Source organism: Pseudochaenichthys georgianus, chromosome 9, assembly GCF_902827115.2.
Source record: "Pseudochaenichthys georgianus chromosome 9, fPseGeo1.2, whole genome shotgun sequence".
NCBI classification, from domain to species: domain Eukaryota; kingdom Metazoa; phylum Chordata; class Actinopteri; order Perciformes; family Channichthyidae; genus Pseudochaenichthys; species Pseudochaenichthys georgianus.
In genome coordinates, this window is record NC_047511.1 from 12,056,189 (window position 1) to 12,078,517 (window position 22,329).

The window sequence follows — 22,329 nt, forward strand, 5'->3', positions numbered from 1 at the left end:
CCCATCCCGCACCAACACCACTCAGAACTTCAACCTCACCCTTTGACAGCACCACTCTAACCCCCTCTCCTCACATTCGCAACCTTGGAGTAATCTTTGACAGCCAGCTCAAATTTGACAAACACACAAACCACATCACCAGGACCGCCTTCTTCCATCTGAAAAACATTGCCCGCCTCCGTCCCTCACTCACCTTCCCGGCTGCTGAAACCCTCATCCACGCATTTGTCACTTCAAGACTGGACTACTGCAACAGTATCCTGTATGGTTCATCATCCAAAATCCTAAATAAACTACAATACATCCAGAACTGCGCTGCCCGCCTCCTCACCCACACCCGCTCCAGAGACCACATCACCCCCGTCCTTCAAAACCTGCACTGGCTCCCTGTTCGTCAACGAATACACTTCAAAATCCTTCTGTTAACACACAAAGCTCTCAATAACCAGGCTCCCCCCTACCTCTCCGACCTGATCCACCACTACACCCCTTCCCGCAGCCTTCGCTCATCAGAAGCGAACCTCCTCTCTATCCCCAAGCAAACCAAGCTTCGAACCTGGGGGGATAGAGCCTTCTCCATCTCTGCCCCCACCCTCTGGAACTCCCTCCCACAACACATCAGAGACTGCACTGACCCCCCCCACTTTCAAAACACTGACCAAAACTCACCTCTTCAGACTGGCTTTTAATCTGTGAATTATGCTGTATTGCTGTTTTAATAACTTTTAAATGTTATTTTATCTTGTTCTAATAACTTTTAAATTCTATTTTATCATGTTTTATCACCACTGTAAAGCGTCTTTGAGCACCTGGAAAAGCGCTTTCAAATGCAATGTATTATTATTTATTATTATTCAACTAGCAAAAAACAAGGGAAGAGTAGCGCTCCCCTGCTTGAAGGACTACTATACATCAGCCCAATTAAGAAGCTTGTTCTGCTGGTGCAAGTCAGACTACGGAAAGAAATTGAGAATAATGTATCAGGAGGAGTACCAATCGAGGCAAGGTTAGGGGATAAAAGACATGTTAAAAACGTACTGGAAAAAGATAACCGCTGGATCAACCTCTCCTTAAAATTATGGTTAAGGGTCCTTACCAGGCGTACCTTGCTGGAGGAAATGAAGATATTAAGATGGTGCTCACATGATCTTGATTTGGGAAAACGAAAAACAAAAGCATCCCTGAGGAAGTCTGGACAAATGACTGCACTTTTCAATGGAAGATCTCGAGCTCAGGCACCTACAGGATGTTTAGTTGGAAGATGCTGAGCAGGCACTTTTTCAGCCCTGCTCATCACATCATCTAGGGCCCCCCAGCTGCTGGAGGAAATGGGTTCTCAGTTAGCACATCACTACCATTTGTTTTGGACTTGCCCTTTAATAGTAACTTTTTGGCAAAAGATCCATTTAGAAATTGAAATAGTACTACAGGAAAAATCCCTTTAAACTGGGACGAATTTCTATTTGGGCTCGTACATTCAATCCCCACAAACTTCAAATTCTTACTGTTGCAGCAAAAAAAGCAATAACTAGAAAATGGCTCAAAGCGGATATCCCTTCTCTTGACAACTGGTACGACATGAAAATCTATGTTACGGAAAGAATCACCTTCTCAATGAGGCTTCAGGAAAACACATTTGAAGAAATATGGAAAAAGTGGAGAATGTACATATCCCAAAGACGACCATTTGACTGTTTCTATACACCGATTGAATGTATATGTGTGTGCATGTATGGTCACATGTATGTGTATATGTATGTTGATATGTATGCATACATGTGTAGACATTTGCTATTTCAAACAACCCCTGTGTTGTACTTTTTCGTTTTTATTTTATCTTGACTAATTTTGTTTGCAATGTCACTTTCGGGTCTCTAAAAATATATGATTTGAAAAACTGTACTTGTATTATAATGTGACCCCAAATGAATAAAGAATAAAAAAAACAAAGGATTAAAATGAAAAATATGACTGGGTAATCCATTTAAACAGTAACATTTAATAAAAGTTTATTGTTGATCATCTAACACGCATTTCCAACTCATGGTTTAAAGAGCTTCAACAAGAACAATAAGCCGTTTTACTGAGCTTCTAATTTTTCTTCATATAAATCAAAACATAAAAAAAGCTGTTGCAGCTATAAGCCCTATTCAGTACAGCCAGAGCCATGCTTTTAAAAGTGCCGTAATATGTTTAGATGTCCAGAAAAGAAAGGTACATTATCCAGAAAACAATAACCTCAACTGCCGAACTGTTTGAGAAAAACCAGGGTCTGTAAGAAAACGTGTTAATGCCACTCCTAACTAACACTGAACACAATAGTAAATACATATTTTACCAAGAATATTCAGCTTTGTAAACTTAGTGTGGCATCATGGGAGATACGATTATGCCTGAAGAAGCTACAGCCACTAGCATGTTAGCTTAGCCGAGCATAAAGACTATCTGACTCAGTCCAAAGGTTTGCCTTCCAGTAATTCTAAAAGTCACAAACACATTCAACACTAAAGGAATTTACTGTAACCAGGAAAAGAGTCCCCCCATACCATCATTTTTACACTTTATCTGTTTTTTGGTACTATAAAACAAAAAATATATACCAATTATAGTCTTTGTGCTAAGCTAACCTGCTGCTGACTGTAGCTTCATATATTGAAAGTAGTTGTAACGATTTTGTCATTAACTCATTGCAAGACAGAATCAGCACACTGCCCAAAATGTCAAACAGCATACTCCACTCTACAGTCTGAACAGCACAGTGTGCTATGTGTCTCCATCACATAATGATATTGTGATAAGAAACACGGCACAGACTAGAAATGTGCCATTGTGATACAGTAGCCTACATCTTAAATATTTGTATTTTTTCTAGCCTTAAAATTACTCGTTAGACTTGACGCATGTATTATTAGAATTTCTTTAAATACAATTTTAGAGTGGATAATAAAGCTTTCTCCAAATATTGACACATTTTAAATACAATGTTTCATAAAGTATTTGGTCAAAAGTGTGAAACTTCATGCTTCATCTAATCCACTGGATCTTTTACTGATCTGTATATGATTTAGAGCGGTGGAGAACAGTTGTGACTAAAGCAAAAAAAAGTCCTGTATTTTAAAACCTAATTACTTTTAATATAAATATAACAGTTGACCTTCTTAATCAATCATCCACTTAGTGGACACTGTGCAGTCAGTTTTCATGCACGAGATGAGATGATTCAAGTTGACTTTTTCTATACATTTCAATCCAGGTGCCATTTGACAGCTTTTTGAGTGCAGGTTTTCCTGGAGGAAGAATAACAGATAACAGTATCTGAAAGAATAAAAACCTGCCTCCAAAAAAACAGCTCTAATTGGCACATGTTTGGACATTAGAGTTCAGACCTCCTTCGGAACACCATCAGATTTTTCATAATGTCTCGGGACACAAAGTCAAAAAGTGCATTTTTGCAGTGCCAGCTTTGTATTGAATGCCTCGGTTTCCATGTGTCCGTTCATGGTGTCCTGTAGTAAAATGCAGAGTTGTTTCAGGTTGGTGTTGAAGCGTATTGTTGGAGCAACAGAGAGAAGCAGGAGGTACACACAGTCTCTGGGAGGATGGAGGAAGGTAACGGCAGCTCGTTGGACACACAGCTCTCACAGAAAACCCCGCCGCAGTTCTTACACTGCTTCTGCACACAAGAGAACAGGGTTATAACGCACTGGGACAGGAAGTGAAGGACGCTGGCAGATTGAACCCCACACAGTATTATTTATTTCACACCTCAATAGTTCTTATAGCACTTTGGCTGTTCCATTTATATCCTGATTTCAAAAAGTTGAAACAAACAATTTTTTTCAAATTATAATTAATTATATTTTTGAGCAAGTGACTGCTTTTTAAGCATTCAAAAATGCAGCACCGCATTGATCTAACTGAAGATTTAAAACAAGGTATGTTTGACTTCAGAGCAGTAACAGCTCTTTTGTAATTCTGTTTTCATGTCTGCCGTTGAGAACGTTTCACAATGCGGCCAAACTTTCTGTCTAATTAATGTCAATATTTTTAAATCTTAAGAAATCAATTTACTGTATGTCTCATTCAGAGCTCGAGTGGTTCGCCAAACATGTCAATGGTATAAAATCAAATCAATACAGGCATACAGGAAATTATTAGTTTAAAAATGTGACCAAACTTTATGTGAGATTATCCACATACACATATGCATTATCCACACAGGCTACTATGGTAAAGAAAATACAAATTAGTTGATAAAGTGAAATTTCATTGATGCTAATTTGAATTAAAAGTTCATAATGGAGGAGTGCCATGACCAAGTTAAAATTTGGTATGAAGAATAATTGGTCTTCAAATCCCATTTGTGTAAACCTTGCATTTAAAAATGGTATCATTGGTTGTCAGTTCCTGTAATGTTAGGGTAAAGACAGAGGCTGTGGGATTTATAGCAGCACTTCAGATTGTGAAATGTATTGTGGGTAGGAATAATATTCCTTTCTCGTACCTTTGTCTTCAGGAGGGAGTCCTCCTGTTCACACATCATACAGATGCACGGCGGACTGATCTCCCCGAAGGACTCTTCCTGCAGGAAATCGGTTGAAAATAAGACTGATTATTATTATTATTCATATGGTTAATTATAGCCGTTTTTTTATGTATTGAATCGCTGATTGACTGTTACTACAGTTCTTGTGTGCATCTTTATGGTAACAAACTACTTAATTTAAATACTTGGAATGATTTTTTCCTTATCAAAAATGTATAAACGGATAATAAACTACAGTAAGATAATCAAATATTTTGCGTAGTGCATGTTAGACCTTACCTGCTCATCCTCATGGTGTGACCTTGAGGACCTTAAAAAAGGAGGTAAAATAATAAATACAAATAATATTTCCTCAATGATTTATGTTTTTCCTAAAGCTGTAGTTGTTAACAGGACCTACAGGCTGGAGCTCAGACTGCTCTTGTCCTCTGCTCCTGACTGCTCGCTCTCCCGTTTGGCTGACAGAGCTTCTGAGGGACGCTGTTCGGACAATACACAGATATTATATAAATAACAACGTGGAGACGGTCAAACAACACTTTTAATTATCTGAGATCAGAGCGTTACCTTTGGTATGTTCTCTGGGAGTCTCCTCTCCCTCCGAGGAGCACCAGGCTGTGCGGACGCAGCGTCGCCATGGTGATGCTCGCTCCGCCACTCCCGCTCTTTCCTCAGCTCCACCTCCAGATAACCCCTGAAACCAGCAAGTGTAACGTATACAAAAGGACAGAAGAGCAGGAAAACAATGATCCGAGTCTAAAAACGAAATTAAGGCCACAGGCAGCATTTTAAAGTCACCTTATATATATATATATTTTTATTAAAATATGTATGTTTTTTCTATATATATATATATATATATATAGAAAAAACATACATATTTTAATATTTACCCCTACATTACCATTACTAGACCAGAATTAGAATTAAGTTCATTTCCCAGAAGTCTTTTCACCCTGCATAAAATCAGTGGTGTAAAGTAACTTACTTAAGTACATTTACTAAAGTACTGTAATTAAGTATAATTCTGAGATACTTGTATTTACATTTGTTGTTACCTAATCCACTACAGTTCAGAGGTAAATGGTATACTTTGACTTCACTACATTTATTTTGCACCTTTAGTTACTTCACAGATCTGGATGAATGATCTGAAATATAATCAAGTGTTGAATCAGACTTTAGTTCCACCTGGAGTAAATCCACAAGCTACCCTGCAGTATACAAAGTCATTCAAACTAGCTGCACCTTTACCAGCGTTGAGAACACTTTCATGATCAATCATTATAATCAAAACATAATATATAAATTATTCTAAAATGGGCCTATCTGCATAATGAGTACTTTAGCTTTTGGTACTTTAAGTACATTTTGAAGGCAATACTTTTGTACGTTTACTTGATATATAATATATATATATAATCTATAATCTATAATCTAAATAGGATAAATAACAGTGAAAAAGACAGAGGAGAGTACCTGTGCTTCCTCAGCAGCTCCACCTCTACCTGCAGACTCTCGATTTTGTCCCCAAACTCCTGTTTGAAGAGCCGGTTGGCCTCTACAGCCAGAGCCCTCTCTCTCTCAGCCTGTTTGTATCTGGTTAGGGGAGGGGGTGTTACACAAACGTATGGTAAAATAAAAACTTGACGAAAAGAAACATGGTTGGAACAGAAATAAATGAAAAAACACAAAGAAGTGAAGACTGAAAGAACCTTAGCCAAAGAAGATGAAGCAGGCTGTGTTTCTTTATTGTTTTATTAGCCTAATGATTACTACAGTTTACACCAATGTTATGCTCACATACAATTCAAAATTAATAAATTAATTTGACCATTTTCATATTTTTTCATCCTACCCTTGTCCTGGCCCTTTTACACTTGAATTTGGATCACCAATTGACAGCATGTGACACCAGCGCATCAACATCATTTCATTCTCTGTGGGTCGGACATTTTCTTATTCTTTGGAGTAACATTACTGAAAGTCCATTACCTCTTAAATAACCAGGAACTGTTCACTCAATCCTTGAAATCTTTAAAAGCTGTTCACAGTGAACTTCCAACCACCCTGCCATCTACTCGTCTTTTGCCAAAAAAGCGTCAATGCGGTATTTTGAAGAAATGCCTACCAAACAGAAGTATAACTCTGATGTGGATAACATCTGAACACAAGGATTTAGGGACGCTAAATAGATCCATTCAGTCCACACTACTCGAAGCGGATGCTGGAGAGCCACTGCAGGAGCTTGTGGGAAAATGGTTTGATTTTCAACAACAAAAGGAGCATGGTACAGAAAAGAGATAACATCCTAGTTTGGTTATTTCTATATTAGGCAGGGGTTGTATGTTTGTATTCAGTTTTATGAAAGCGGGAGCTACTGCTGCAGCAGCTTCCCCGCTGCTGAGTTCAGGTTCCTAGCCTGCTTCACCAAATGCTTCTCACTAAATGATTCAAATAAATAATGAGAATGAACAAATTAATGAAAGTGGAGGGAGGAGAATGACAAAAAAGGACAATAAGATGTTTTCGTAAGTGATTCCGTGAAGAAAAAACAATGTACTGTAATAATAATTCAAAAGGAAGTCTTTGGAGGAGCTGTCCTCACCTGGTCTCCATCTGTTTGACAGTGCCTGAAATCTGGTTTATCTTCTCCTCCAGGCGAGAGATGGCTTCACTCTTCTGTTTAGAGCCGGCGTCTGCACTCTGAGGAAGAGGAGGAAAGGGCAATTTATTAGAATAGAAAGCCTTTATTGTCGTTATACAACAAATATACAATGATATTGTGTAGTGCTACCCTGGCAGTGCAGAAACGAAAACAGACAAACAATAAAAACACAGAGATACATGATATACAAATCTATAAAGTGCATTCAAAACGTTTTTAAAAGTACATACGAGTCGGGTAATTTAAATAATATTGCACTTATGACTGCTGGTTTAACAGCAAGGTGGCCAGGGGTGAAAACAGTTTTTCCATTTGTCCGTGTTTTAAAACTCCTGTACCTCTGACCGGAAGGCAGGAGAGAACAGTTTGTGACCTGGGCGGGAGTAGTGCTTTATCAAATCAAATCAACGTTTATTTGTATAGCCCAATATCACAAAACATGTTTGTCTCAGTGGGTTTTACAGATTAAAAACCAACACTGTAAACAATGAAATTACAGCAAAAATAAAAAAGACAAGATAGTGTGTAAAATACAAATGTTAGAGATTGACTCAGCATTCTCAATAACCCCCAAAACCATTACAAACAATTCCAAATCGGCCAAGCATTTAAAAAAAAATTATATATATATTGTTTACATAGGCTGTAATGCCATTGATGCTAATTAACTCAACTTATGCTAGTTCAACGAAAGGTAGCATTCGGCAGTTTTTTATGTGCTGAGGACCCCTACTACACATTTCTATCATAACACTTTGGTGTACTCGACATTTCCGGCTTCATAATATGACCCTATGAGCTGGCAGCTAGATTAGACTATAACCCTAAAACAATAAAGTAGATTACATGTTGGTGTTTTTCCCCGTAAAGCAGACAACAATAAACGGCTCAGTATCCCTTCCTTTTCTCCGTTGATGTGAAATGTAAGGATGGGAGCAGACTGACCTGAGACTTGTGGCTCAGCTGCTGGTTGATGACCCGGAGGTCCTCCAGCTGCTGTCTCAGCTCCATCAGCGCGTCCTGCTTCTCACACACGTCTTTCTCCAGCATCTTCATGGACAGCTCCATCTCCTGCTTCATCCCGATCTGCACCTCCAGCTCCTTCTCCACATCCTGCACACACACATCCAACTTCAGACACACACTTCACAAAAGGAAGCTGATATTTCCTCTGCGTAGGGATTCTACCCATCGAGGTTAAGTTAACATGCCGTGTTTTAGCATATGACAATGAGACACTTACTGCACTACAGCAGCAAAGGTAGATAGCGGTTAAAAGGCAAAAAGAAAAAGAGTAGACTATAATATTAAATAGAAAAGTGAACACATGTTATTTAGAAATATAAACAAATAAGCAAAAACAAGTGACTGGTTAAGTGAACCGGGAAAAAAATTGTAAAAAGCTGAATTTTAAAACGTAAGTGAAAGGTATTCAAGGAGCCGGTATCGTTGAAAAATGGTAAATACATTTTAAAGAAATAAAGCGAAATTGCACATAAGTGTATATTTTATATCCATATCTATTCATTTGATAGATTCTCTCAGTATGTCATAACAATATAGAAACCCAAACATGAACAGAGAAGCTTTGTGAAGAGCCTGAACGCACCAATCGAAGCAAAGTTTCCTCTTTGAGCTGCTTGCGTGTTTCACCCAGCACCTGTCCGTCTGGGGCCGAGTCGCTTCTTGGTGCCTGAAAAAAACAAAGGATTTTTTGTGAATGTATATTGCAGAAATATGTACAGTTAAAGTACTTTTGAGAACAAGTAATTTAACTTGGCTACCAATCACCACCATTCAAAATAGCGACTGAGCAATATGGTAAAAACAAATACTTCCTATATCAACTACCAGTGTGACAAATATTGGATAAATCATGTATACGTCTTTAATACAGAGGGCTTGTAATACTCAATAATATACACTCGTTGGTCTCAATTAGTAATGGATACCATCCTAATAAAAGTCAGTGTATTTAAATATATGCTAAAATTGAGATATCTTTCTAACGTATTAAAAGAGGAATCCTTGAACCCCAATTCGTTTTTAGTGATCTGGGTCAAACTAATTATGACATTTAAATGTATTTATTAGGAAAACAAGAATGACCTTAATACCATAGGATGGGAAACTACATATTATATAACTGATAAACATATTGCACATCATTTATTGTGTAAACGTAACTGGATATGTTTAAAAATATATAATAATATCGTTTTTCAACATGGCTTGGTTGAATACTTGATTCTAACTGTTCTAATAATTCAGAGGTTGTTAATACTCACAATCAATAAAATCATTTAAAATGAATATTGTGAGTCAAATCGTTGGTTTATTCAGTATGTGGCTGTGCAATGAGTGGGCACATTATCCCTTAAAATGTCTCTTAAGTTCTACTGTTATTTGTTTATTGTATTGTTTTACTTTATTCTAACATTGAAAATAATCATCGCATTGTAAACCTCTGGTCTCTGGTCACCCTACTACAAACAGAGTTCTGGATTGCATTTGAGGTATACATTATTGAGTGTGGGTAAAATGATCAGACTGTAGTGTTTTGTCTCCACTTTCCAAACAATGAAATGTGTGATGTGCTCACCTTCCTCGACTCCAGCTGATATGAGCTCTCCTCCTTCACTTTCTCCACGTCTTCTTGTAAAGTGATGATCCTGTTATTTGCCACGGCGAGCTGAAGAGACAAAAGTCAAGTAACCGTTCTGTAAACAACAACAAGCCGACCGCTGTGTTTTAGCTCAGCTGTGAACGACTCTCACCTCTTCTGTCAGCTTCGTGTTCGACTTCTCCAGAGCGTCCACCTTGGCCTGGAGGTTATTTACTGATGCGCTGTAAACACAGGAAGCATCACGTCAGTCTGGAGCTCAACACGCTGCTGGAGAAGGTGAAGAGGGGCTCTCACAAACCTTAAATGTCTGTTCAGCTCCTCCACATAATTCTTCTGGTCGAGGATCGCTGTGATCTGACCGTCACTGAAGAAGCAGGAATGTTTTAGTCAGTTTTCATTGAACCATGCAAAAACGTGTATTTAAATGTTCATGAAACAAAGCTTTTTAAGTTGTAAGAAGTTCAGATTTCCCCTGTCCTAACATTTAAGTAAATAGACAAATGTAGACAAAGCAAAAGATGAAGTGACAACATTAAGACACTTGAAAAGCACTTAGGATGTAGACCAATACATGCTTTAGATAGATACTACAGAAATTAAACAACTACATATTTTGATAGCTGAAATGATTTTGAAGTAAGAAAAGAGAACTCACCCTTCTGCACTCTTACTACTGTGGCCTCCATCTTTGAGGTACATTGAAAAATCAATCACCCCGACCTGCAGAAGCAATTAAGTAAGAAGAAGACGATCAATGACAACTGAAAGCACACTGCAGCTCCAATGCAATAAATGCAAGAATAACACGAGTGCTTCTGGAAGAGCTTTGCTAATGTGTGCACTTTGATGCATGTCCACATGCAGTTGTGTCCTGGTTTAGATGCATTCAGGTTATCTAAATATTTCAGGAGTCAATTAACAAGAACTTTGTACGTGGAGAGGTTTCACTCTGTCCTACTTGGAGTAACACTTGTTTACGAAAGTGATGGCAAGCTGCCTATCCTCCCAATAACTCTGTCTTTATTCCCACATTGCCAGCTGATGAAGATTAAAGACATTTACTTGATGATTTCTGGAATAGAAGTCTTGACATTGGATGAATGCAGATTTATTATGGGGACAAATTAAGAGACAAAGTGATTCAGAGCCCTTTAAATACATTTTGGAGATTTCTTTTTTTTTTATTCAAATGTTTTAAGGGTAAAACGTATTGAAGTTACAGTTATTTTTACATTTGAAGTGTTTTAAACATGCAAATGAAGCATTATGTTATCCTAACATTTGGTGAATTGAGGCGAAATCTACACTTAGAAAAACTGTTAATTAAATGCCTACATAAATACCCTACAAAGTTATAACAAAAATGTGAAAGGCAAGGGATTCAACTCAAGTGTTCTTGCTCACTGCTGCCGACATGTTTATTCAGAGTATTTTAGCCTACACAAACACGATGCAGCATTTTCTGTTATCTGAGAGATACACTGGACTGCACTGTCGGTCCCTGCCTTCACGTAACCACTAGTCAAAATGTCCCTGTGTTATCGCAGCTCTGAATGTTGGTGGGACATGGAGGCGTTACCTGAGAGTCCAGGTCCTCTCCCTTCATACACAGATTAGCATCAATGACATTTAGTCCAACGAGCAGCCCAGCGATGACGGCTCCTTCCTCCTCCATCATCAAGGCATTCGCTTCATAAAATTCACTATAAAGTAGTAGTGAGAAACACTGTCACTGACAAGAAAACTGCTTAATGTTCCAGCAGTTTTACATTTGTGTGGTTTTTACAGAGCTTTTTTCTGCTATACTTCAAAATCCAATGGAAAAACATTGTGAATTATGTAGAGGGAAGCAATGCGATGCTATCTTCCAGGCCCCGTACCACTTTTGAGGGTCTAATGAAAGGCTCTATAGAGTGGTGCAGGCCTGAGTCCTTAAACCGGGAAATGAGTCAGCATTTTAGCACTTCCGGGTTCCCTTGACTTGAAAAATCCCATTGCTTTTTGTCGGGGACCCCTTGGGATGCTACATTCTGGGTCGGGATACAAAAATACATCAATGCACCACTCTACTCATGCTGCATTATGGGGAATGTAGGATCCAGTGTTTTTGGTGCTTGGACCAGTAGCAGGGAGACAAAGACTTATTTACCACAAACAGGGAAGGTATGTGCAAATTGCTTTCATTAGGTGATTAAAACAGAAAACTATTTCATTTCTTGTCCTTACTTCTAAACAGTTATTCCAGGTGCCAGTGGGCCTCACACTGTATGAGACTCACCTGAGCAGGTCCTTTCTGTTGATGATGGTCTTCATGTAGTCAGAGAGTTTCTTCTGCATCAAGGCCAATCGCAACCAGGCACGCCCTCGTCCTAGAGGAGTCCTGTAACCGAACACAGGAGACTACAATTAAAAAACCCTTCAATAAACAGCTGTCCAAGCAGCTTCAAATGGACACCAGGGTTCGTTTTTTGCAAAAAAGCGCCATGATAATTTCAACAAAGTCTAATAGTCTAGTTGCCAGCTTAGTGAGCCCGGAAATGTTTAGTAGAAACATAGAAACTGCCTGATGCTAACTTGAATATGTTGGGCAATTAGCACAATTAGTGTTAATTAGTATTGTAGCCTATGTTGACAATAGTAAAAAAAAACTGGCTTGGCCCATTCGGATAATTTTGGTGTGGTTTTGGGGGTTATTGAGGATGCTGAATCCATTTCTGAAATGTTCAGGATAAACAATTGCAGTTTTACCAGAACGTGGCCATATTTGTACTACCATGAATAGTGTTGCGACCATTGGTTTAGAGAGCACCAAATGAAAGTGATTGCCTCTACTGTGGACGCGTTATTTTTCAAATAAATAAGTAATCTGTCCAATCGAAATGATCCAGAGCCCCCTAAATCTTCTAAATCAACCCAAAATTAATCAGAATCAGCCCACAGAGAGTACAATTATGTTTTTTTCTGGCTATAGCTGCCATTTTGTATCCCAAAAATGTCAGAAATGGACTCGGCATCGACAATAACCCCCAAATCCCGTAGTATACATTTCAAACATTAAACTTCGGTGCACTCAACATTTCAGGGTTCACAACAGGACTCTGAGCTTAAGTTATGACAAATCAGTCCTCTTTAGGTCATTGATGTATTCAACTCACTTGAGGCCAGGCAGGTCTTTTACACTGGCAGTGATTTCTCCTGCCTCGGGGGTCAACTTCTCCACCAGCTCCAACGCCCCCCAGAACGACTTGTTCTGCCCCAGGAAGGTCTTCTTGGCTGAGGAGGAATTTGGCTCATCATGCTCAGCAACAGAAACTAACTTGGAATAATCTTTGAACTGAAGTGTACAAAGATAACTCAAATGTACCCAATACAGAGCATTCAATTGGCACACATGTCGTTCTTACCACTTATATATCCCTCATTTGGTTGGTTTGAATAGATATTTGCTAATTAAAGTAATTTTCATATGATGATAATACAGTATATAAGGGAAATCGCACAATATGGAAGATAAAAGTTATTTCAAGAGACTTAAACTCTATGTCTATGGAGCTGGGTATACATGCAGGAGGTATTAAGGTAAGTAGATTGTTAATATTTCTTTACAACTACACAGATTGTATATTTCTATGTATTCTGGTAGTGAACTAAGAGACATTTTGTATATATAAAAATCATTGCAGTACGCTGGCTTTTATGTTAACCAATACATGAGGAAAAAGTGTTTGTGTGTTATAGACTGTTGCTGTCATACACTGTTTGAAGTGTGCTGTACATACTTTTCAAGCCATGTTTCAGACAGTGCTCCATGACCACAAAGAACTGCTGAAGAGGCGCATAGTCGGAGTCCAGCGTGCGTCCGAGGTTCAGAGCAGACTCGATCAGGCCCTTGATGCTCAGTTTGGCCATGTTCATCAGGTTAAGCCTTTCAATCGCAATGGGATCCTTGGGATCTAACAGAGAAGAACCAATAGGGAGAAGGAGGTCATAAGTCATGACACAGACTCAGCGGGAGGTACATTTAGTAAGATCCAATGTTTTCCAGGAAGTGTTGCAGTGTGAATAGGGCAGTACATGATGGTGACAAAACAAAAGACCTTTTCCTGGAAAGTCGGAAAAGATTGAAACTTAAAACTGACCTGATGCATTACCCTTAATACAATTATTAATACAAACATTAAAGTTGAAACGATGAATAGCTTTGAAAAAGAGAATGACAATAACCAGAGACTTTTAGTCAAAGAGTTATACAGGGTTGTGCTCTCCTTTAGCATTTGTTTACATTTAATGAAACATCCAGATATTTGATCTGTAGTTTGCATTTGCTTGGACTTGAGTTATATAGCATGAAAGTATTGACTTCCAAGACAAAATGGCGGATAATTAACTAAGGATAGGACTATGAGGGACTTTATCGTGAAACATCTGTCGTGGTGAATTGCCATTATTTGGGCCATGTTATTCAGGACACATAAAAGTTGGTATGTTATTGCAAAAATGGTGTAAATATGAACCACGAGTATCATTTGAATAGCTCAGATTAGATTTGAAAAGCTTTTACTCATTGACTAGACATGGAAATATTGCAATAAATAAAAATGATCAGCTTGAATTAAATGACTCTGCAGTTCTAGATTTTCAGATACACATGGAAAATTAAATATCAAGCATCCCTGATACTAAACGCATTGATCAGACTTTAACATACTGTAAGAGAGTGGTGCCGATACATTTGGTTTTACAGTGGCCGCCGGACAGAACAAATGTATCTGTTGTCTATGACATTTCCTCTGATATGTCATGACAGTAGAGAAGTTTGAAGTGTTGCAGTGTCAGACTTGCTAACCAGCTGGAGAAACTGCCTCCTTCCTCGGGAAAACAGTGACCTGCCTGCTCTGTGCTGAGAGAAGGCGTGGCCAGAGAGGCGGAAGAGGAAGCCTTTGCTGTGCAGCATATACTCTGCTCCAATCCAATTAAACCATAACAAAAATGACCACATAAATTACGCAAAACAGAGCTGCAACAATAAGTATTCTATAAGTATTCTATATGCAGTGATGTTATGCAAAAACATTCTAGCTTTCCAATATGGAGATTTCTTTTTGTCTCTGTTTTATATCACATTGAACTTAAAGTCTTTGGGTTCAAGACTAACATTAAAAAGACACCACCTTGGTATGCGAGAAACTGGGATGGACATTATTCAGTTTTCTTACATTTTATAGACGAATGGATTAATAAAGATAATGATATAGAGACTAATCGATAATGAAAAGAACAGCTTGTTTATATCTGGATTCAGTTGCATCCTGTTTTGCTAAGTATCAGTGTGGGTCAAAAACATCACCAAGGCGCAAACCTATTCCTGATGCATGTTATAGTAAGATTAACGAAAGCAGACACCAAATATTACCCATCATTGCTGTCTATTTGATTTGCTGCAATCTAATTTAATCAAACGTCAAAACAAGTGGCACTTCCTGGTTGTTTTGTTGCCCGGCCCCGTCTTATTTACAGGCGGCGTCATCCTGCTGTGTTGCTCTCACACTCTCTCATCAAACCCTGAAATCCATGGTGACACAGCTCAAACGGGACACATTAGCACAGCTCACTGGATTGAACGTGTTGCGTCTGGGGACCTTGTGCAACCACCACGCCCAAAACAGAGATCCCACTGTGCTCTGCAGCCCTCCTCAGGACCGTGAGCTAATCAGTCACATTACCTTCATGGGCCGGCTCTGGATCTGGCGTCAGAGAGATGTCGTTGAGCTCTCGAAGGCAGAGCCACTCGCCGTCCACAGACACGCGAAAGTTGCACAGATAAATGGTCTCTCGGGCGGCCTGGGTGATCTTGTCGTTGTTGGGAGTGGGGGTTTCGCTCTGAGGCGTCAGATCAGACATGATGACTCAGCTGATGCAAAACCAACACCAACGAGGGGGAAAAAAAAGGTGCTTTTGTTCGAAAAACAAGTCCCAGCAAAGAACAGGTCAGGGGCAAGAGGAAATGAGAGAGGATGACGAAAGCATCAAAGCAAGGAGCAGAAAAAGGCCAAAGACAAGGAAGGCCTCTAGCAGCTCTCAGCAGGTGTCTGAAAGGGTGCTGCTTTCTTTTCCTCCTCTTTAAGCCTGCATCCTCCTCCCCTCCTGCTTACAACTGAGTGGAATACGCGGCTGTGTTGAGAGAGGCTGCCCTTCCCTCTCCTCCTCCACCTCCTCCTCCACCTCTTGTTAGCCCTTTTGTACAGACTGGGGGATTTAAAATGCAAGAGAGCACAGTGTCGAAAATCACAACCCTCCTCCGGTCAGCTCAGCACCGGTTCACTGTGATTGGACTGCCTGTGCACCGCAGTGAATACACTGGGTGGGTGTCGACCAAGATGGCTGACAGCAGTACTGGGTACAGCAGCACATTGTCACGTGAGCAGATGGTGCATGCGTAAAAAAAAAAAAAAAAAAAAGGGGGGAGGGGGTCCCTAGAGTAGTCAATGTCTAATGATGCAGCATTGAGGACTCATCTGTGTCTCAGGCATCAACAGTGTCCCCTGAGCTGGGTTAGAGGCAGGTTATTTGATCTTATGATTATTGAACGGGCTGCAGCAGGACAGCCAAAGCAGTGAGCAAATATAAGGCCAATCATACGGAAACATTTTTCATCATGTGATGTCTGTCTTAGAAAGTCAGAAATAAAGGCTTGTATTTCTGTAGTTTCCACCTGCCAGGTGCAGGTTGGTCTAATTAAAAGGCTAAGGCTATTGATGAAAAGGGAACATTAAGGGGATGATGTTTGTGTTATAGAGAGGATGGGAAAAATAAACGGATGTTGTAAACCTCTTATTATATAAATGTTTAAAAATCATTGTATAAAAAGTTATTTTTATGGCTTATAATATCTGAACAGCAGGATTAGATTTGTTTTCTTACTTGGTACGATGGCAGGTCATTGACATTTTTAAATGGACACTCAATGGTTTTGTGTGCCACTATTTCAATCTATGCAGAATACTTTAGAATTGGAACACCACCGCGTCAATGGTCATTGGACAGAACAAATAAGCAATAATAAATGGTACTTTCATTTGTGTTTAAAAAAAACAACGTTTTACATACACAACCTTGTTGACAAGTTACCTGGAATTTACACAGCATTCACCTAACACTTTATTTGGCAAATGGCAGGTGGCTTTGTTATCGGCTGGTTTAGGAAGAAGTTGTCTATTCTGAGCAATTGATCTTTCAGAAAATAAAATAATATATTTTGTATGTTGGCCAATTACTTCGCAAAGTAGCAAACTCACTCCAAATACATATGCCAAAAGGATAACATTAGAAAACAGCAAAGGAATAGGCACAATAGATTTGTTTCTTAGAGTCGACTTAGAAGAAGCAGTCCCAGTTTTATCCATATTGCAGTATTTCATTTCATATTGCAATATTTAGGGCAGTCTTGACTTAAGAGAAACTTAGTTGACCAACTACATTTTGACTAGTGGTAATAGTTTATTATTCAATCTATCATTTAATTTAATTGATAAATGTGCAAAACTGAGTTTCAACTAAAAGAATAATGCAAAATCACCAACTTATATTTAATGTTTACAACATATGTGCACATAAAACCCTTTGAGGTTAGTCATTCAGCATTAAAAAGGACTAATTGAGTAAAGAAAATCTCAGTCAACTAAGTCTAAAACAACCAATTAGTCGACTAATCCTCTTGAATGGTGAGGCCTTAGCAATATGATGGTACAACGCTGACAAGTCATCAACACAAACATACAGGATGCTCACATCATTTCCCTCCTTACAAATGAGTGTCTCACCTAGATAGACAATAATGTTATGATGATGCAACATTAAACGAAATGACGTTAGTCTATCATGATCTGTTTTCTGTTCCTGCCATAATATGTTGTTGGGTGAGGTGAATTGTGGGAGATTTATCACAGACAGCTAGCTAATGTGTGACCAAACCACCGTTAAATGTAAACCATATCAGCCAGTGGCGTTGAGAAGCGATTAACCAAGGCAGACAAAACAGACTTGACGCACAGGACGTTCCACAGAGGATCACATGCAACCGGATGAAGTTTACAGCAGCTATGTTTACTAATTGATACACCACTAAGCTGTCCTTTCGCAAACACATTTGAGGATGCAATTTAACTGACAAAACAGTTTGTATTATGTATCATCTCCCTAACACTAGCTTTTATCAGTTTTATAAATCAAACGGAGGTAGTAAGTAGTTTGTTTAGGGACAGTCAAAAGTTAGCTAACAACCCTCACAAGCTAGCAAAGCTAACAGCAGGTACAGTTGTTAATGCTAGTACATTGCGGAGGCTGCTGTTAACTAGCTGGACTATTTTAAAGTTCGTAAACACTTACTTTTGCGCTTTGACTCGATTCTCTCAATCCTGAAGTCATACTTTCGAAGCGGGGAGGGTGACAGCGACTCAGCCTTTCCAAAGATCAAGTTAGAGGAGTTCAACGCCTCCTTGAAGTATATCACCGAAGTCGGAGAGAGGGTCTCATCTGGACTTTCAACGTGTCCGTTTTCATCTGAGGAATTTTGTCTCACAGAACTTTCCTCTGAAAATGACTGCAGAGGTGGATGTCCCGGAGACACATCCCGCTCAGCCATCCTCTCTCCAGTTAGATTCCCTTCATGTGACCAGGGAGTGTGCTGTGCTGTCGGTCAGCCTGCTAGCAGCGATTAGTGGCCATGCACCTCCGTGTTTAGCAAAGCAAAACAATCGATAGGCCGGTTAGTTTACTCCTTTTCCCTATGAATCACAACGCCTTTCGCCCTGTCCTCCACAACCTCCACCTGACCCGGAAATAGCTTTGCGTTAGCATTTTTGTTCAAATCTGTTGCTAATTTCGCGAGAGTTTGCGCGCTGTGTCAGCATTCCAGCAATTCGTTCACATGACCAGAGATTGTTCATATGAGGGGAGATACGTCACTAGCAGTAGACCCATGACTGAAGGCCTGGAAGCTCCAACGATTCATTGCGACATCGGCCGGAGCTCTTGTGCCTCTTATATATTCTGAGACTCTGATGAAGTTCTTATTTTCTGTGTTAAAAGGACACAGACATTACCTTAACGAAAACAATTTGTATGATACAAGGTACTTTTTGTCATGAATGAGTGCGTATTTATAATAGCAACGATGTCAGATGTATACATTTGGTTTTGTGACCAGACCCTCCTGTCTCATGTAATACCCCAAATGGTCACTAGAAGGAGATACATTACAAATATGACTCAGGTGGCAGGAGCATAGACTGTAAAGGGCAGGAGTTAAAAGAGACTGTAATACACACATGTGCTTTCTTTCTCAATATACATTTTTTGGACCAGCTGCATCTGCCAGGTCAGACATTTGTAACATTTTAGACCCATTTCAAATAAAAGGCCAAACGTTGGTTTTCTGTTACAACTTTGGAAATGTTTTTCCAGTTTTTATGCATAACTTACTTTATTTAGTTATCAAGAATATCACATTTAAGATGTTGTCAGATTCTCTCGAATGCTAGGAAATGGCCCCACAGTGTCTCCGGTGTTGACACCAGAATGACATGAGACAGACTTTTCATTTAAACTCAGTAAATCAATGTCACACTCTAGTCTAGACAACAGAGCAGGGACGTGCACAGACATTATGGGGGGCGGGTGCTCAAGTGAGAAAAAGGGCACTTCCCATAATCATTTAAAAACAATTAAAACAAAAAGTTAAATATAGTTGCACATCTCTGACTTACTGACCAATTTATTTTAATACCCTCACACTCACGTAATTGTTTAATACTCAACAGAATTCTACAAAATAATCAGCTAACACAGAAACAATGGTCTTCTTTGGTATTCACAATGCACAAGAGCAGACAACAAACTAGTTAAATGAATAGTTTTAAATGAGCAGCCAACAATCAAAATGATGAAGTTACTGTTTAAGGCAGGACATTGCAGGCAAAAATATCGTTTTTTCATGTACTTGTTATTTTACTACCATGTCTGAATTCATCTATAGATTTAAAGCTAATCTGCATTTAAACATAGCATTTCCGGAGAAAATACTGACTTGACGTAAGTAAATCTGGGGAAGTTGTGAGGTGAAATATGTTTTTTAGTTTGATCCTTTTCACCTGCAATGCCGTGTTAACTGCATGCAAATTAGCACATTTAGGCCTAGTTAACGCCTAATTTGCATATCAATGTGGCAATTGTGATGAAGTTATTAGATACACATTTTACTGTATTCACTTTAAGTGTCTCGACTGCAACGCTGTTGTGTGTGTCTGTGAGACTGAGCGGAAGGAGGAACCTATTGCGGTGAGCACGTTGCACGTTCCGGTTGTTGTTGTCATCTCCGGGTATCCCGTGTGCCTGTTCTGTTGCTGATAGCTTATTAACTTAAACTTAATCGATCGTTTTAAAACTCTTGATCACGGCAACTGCCTGACGTTGTAATCACACGTTACTACAGCTTAAGCACTCACAACTCTCCTTCTCTTAGCGACTGTAACTCCAGAGTTGCCTACACTCTTTTCGGGTTTGCTAACGGTAGCTACTTTAGCTTGATAGCTAGCCATGGCTCTTTCCCCACCTTCTGGTGCTATTTCCTGCTCTTCCTGTCTCATGTTTGGTTACTTCCCGGCCTCCCTTACTGGTAAGGATACATGTGTTAAATGTAGTATAGTTGTTAGGTTGGAGGCGGGAATCATAGCCATAGAAGCCCGGCTCCGCATCTTAGAAAGTAACTCAGCTAAAGTAAAGCCCATGTTAGCATGTGCGGACCGGCAAAATGTAGCTCCTCTTAGCCGTCCCCCGGCAACTCCCGAGCAGCAGGGAGGCTGGGTGACTGTTCAGAAGGGGCATAACGCGAAACCCGCAGGTCCCCACCAACCCGTTCACGTATCTAACAGATATTCCCCACTCAGCGAGACACCCGCTGAGAAGCCAACTCTGGTTATTGGTAGCTCTATTATGAGACACGTGAATTTAGAGACCGAAGCCTCCACAGTCACATGCATTCCGGGGGCCAGAGCGGGCGACGTTGAGGCGCATCTTAAACTGCTGGCTAAAGATAAACGTAAATACAGTAGGATTGTTATTCAGGTCGGTGGTAATGATGTTCGTTTACGCCAATCAGAATGCACAAAACTTAATGTGGAGTCGGTGTGTAGTTATGCTAAAACAATGTCGGACACCGTAATCTTCTCTGGTCCCCTCCCCAATCTGATCAATGATGACATGTATAGCCGCATGTCATCATTTCAGCGCTGGTTGTCTTGGTGGTGCCCAGCAAACAATGTGGGCTTCGTAAATAATTGGACAGCCTTCTGGGGAAAACCTGGTCTGATTAAGAGAGACGGCATTCACCCTACTTTGAAAGGTGCAGATCTCATTTCGGCAAACATTTCAGGGCTTTGTGGACGTAATCCATGACAAACTGGAGTTGAGACCAGGAGGCAGAGTCGCAGTTTTACACGCTTCTCTGCGCTCTCTCCTAGGCAGTCACCCATAGGAATCGCGAACCCAATAAAATACCCAATATTAGCGGTGTGTGTGTCTGCCCAAGGACAATTTAAGGTAAAACCTAATAGAGGTGTCATACATAATAACCTAATAAAAGTAAATGTAACAACTACTACAGTGCAACAAAACAGGAAGATTAAATGTGGTCTCTTAAACATAAGATCTCTAGCATCTAAAGCAATATTGGTAAATGATTTAATATCAGATTATAATATTGATATATGCTGTCTCACTGAAACTTGGTTGAGACATGAAGAATATGTCAGCATAAATGAGGCCACTCCACCCAGCCATGTCAACACTCATATTGCTCGAGGCACGGGCCGAGGAGGTGGAGTTGCAGCAATCTTTGACTCAAGTTTACTTATCAATACTAAACCAAAATGTAATTATACCTCTTTTGAAAGCCTCGTTTTTAGTCTTACGCATCCGACCTGGAAAACTTTGCAGCCAATCTTATTTGTTACAGTGTATCGTGCACCAGGTCCTTATTCAGAATTCTTATCAGAATTCTCTGAGTTTTTATCAACTTTGGTTCTTAAAACAGACAAAGTAATTATCGTAGGTGACTTTAATATTCATGTTGACGATGATAAAAATAGCCTTACTGTTGCATTTAACTCTATATTAGATTATGTTGGTTTCTGTCAGAGTGTAAATAAACCAACCCACTGTTATAATCACACTCTCGACCTTGTTCTGACTTATGGTATTGAAATTGAGCAACTATTAGTCGAACCGCATAATCCTGCTTTATCCGACCATTTCTTAGTAACTTTTGAAGTACTGTTACTAGACTACAAAGCATTAGTCAAAAGCTCTTGCAGCAGAAACCTATCTGTTAGTGCTATAGCCACATTTAAGGAAGAGATTCAACCAATACTTAACTCGATAGCATGTCTGCATGTAGGGGAGGAAACTTATACAAAATGTACACCACCCCAAATT

General features: G+C 39.5%; 1 protein-coding gene across 4 annotated transcripts; it reads right to left on the minus strand.

Annotated features, from left to right (window-relative positions):
* Positions 1-1,979: 1,979 nt before the first annotated feature.
* rufy3 (RUN and FYVE domain containing 3) lies at positions 1,980-18,858 on the minus strand. Of its 4 annotated transcripts, none has more exons than XM_034090542.2 (18): positions 18,226-18,858; positions 13,620-13,793; positions 12,996-13,113; positions 12,119-12,220; positions 11,420-11,543; positions 10,496-10,560; positions 10,139-10,204; positions 9,992-10,061; positions 9,817-9,906; positions 8,824-8,907; positions 8,160-8,327; positions 7,155-7,252; positions 6,026-6,145; positions 5,114-5,240; positions 4,947-5,026; positions 4,826-4,856; positions 4,505-4,582; positions 1,980-3,673 (listed from the first exon to the last, which is right to left on the minus strand). In XM_034090542.2, the coding sequence occupies exons 1-18, from the start codon at positions 18,479-18,481 to the stop codon at positions 3,530-3,532; spliced, it is 1,995 nt and encodes a 664-aa protein (XP_033946433.1). In that variant the 5' UTR covers positions 18,482-18,858; the 3' UTR covers positions 1,980-3,529. The 4 variants fall into 4 exon arrangements, with proteins under 4 accessions (XP_033946433.1, XP_033946434.1, XP_033946435.1 ...); XM_034090543.2 differs by lacking the exon at positions 18,226-18,858 and adding an exon at positions 15,564-16,244; XM_034090544.2 differs by lacking the exons at positions 1,980-3,673; positions 4,505-4,582; positions 4,826-4,856; ... (1 more) ...; positions 5,114-5,240; positions 6,026-6,145 and adding an exon at positions 6,287-6,990 and having other exon boundaries at positions 18,226-18,851.
* Between the last annotated feature and the right edge of the window lie 3,471 nt (positions 18,859-22,329).

What these genes read in the sequence shown, in the direction of transcription:
- rufy3 (XM_034090542.2), bottom strand. Translation starts at nt 18,481, where the DNA reads ATGGCTGAGCGGGATGTGTCTCCGGGACATCCACCTCTGCAGTCATTT. An exon ending in TCTGAAACATGGCTTGAAAA is followed by an intron (nt 13,114 to 13,619) that starts GTATGTACAGCA and finishes ATTCCTCCTCAG; the next exon opens with CCAAGAAGACCTTCCTGGGG. An exon ending in GTCAAACAGATGGAGACCAG is followed by an intron (nt 6,146 to 7,154) that starts GTGAGGACAGCT and finishes TCCCCTAACCAG; the next exon opens with ATACAAACAGGCTGAGAGAG.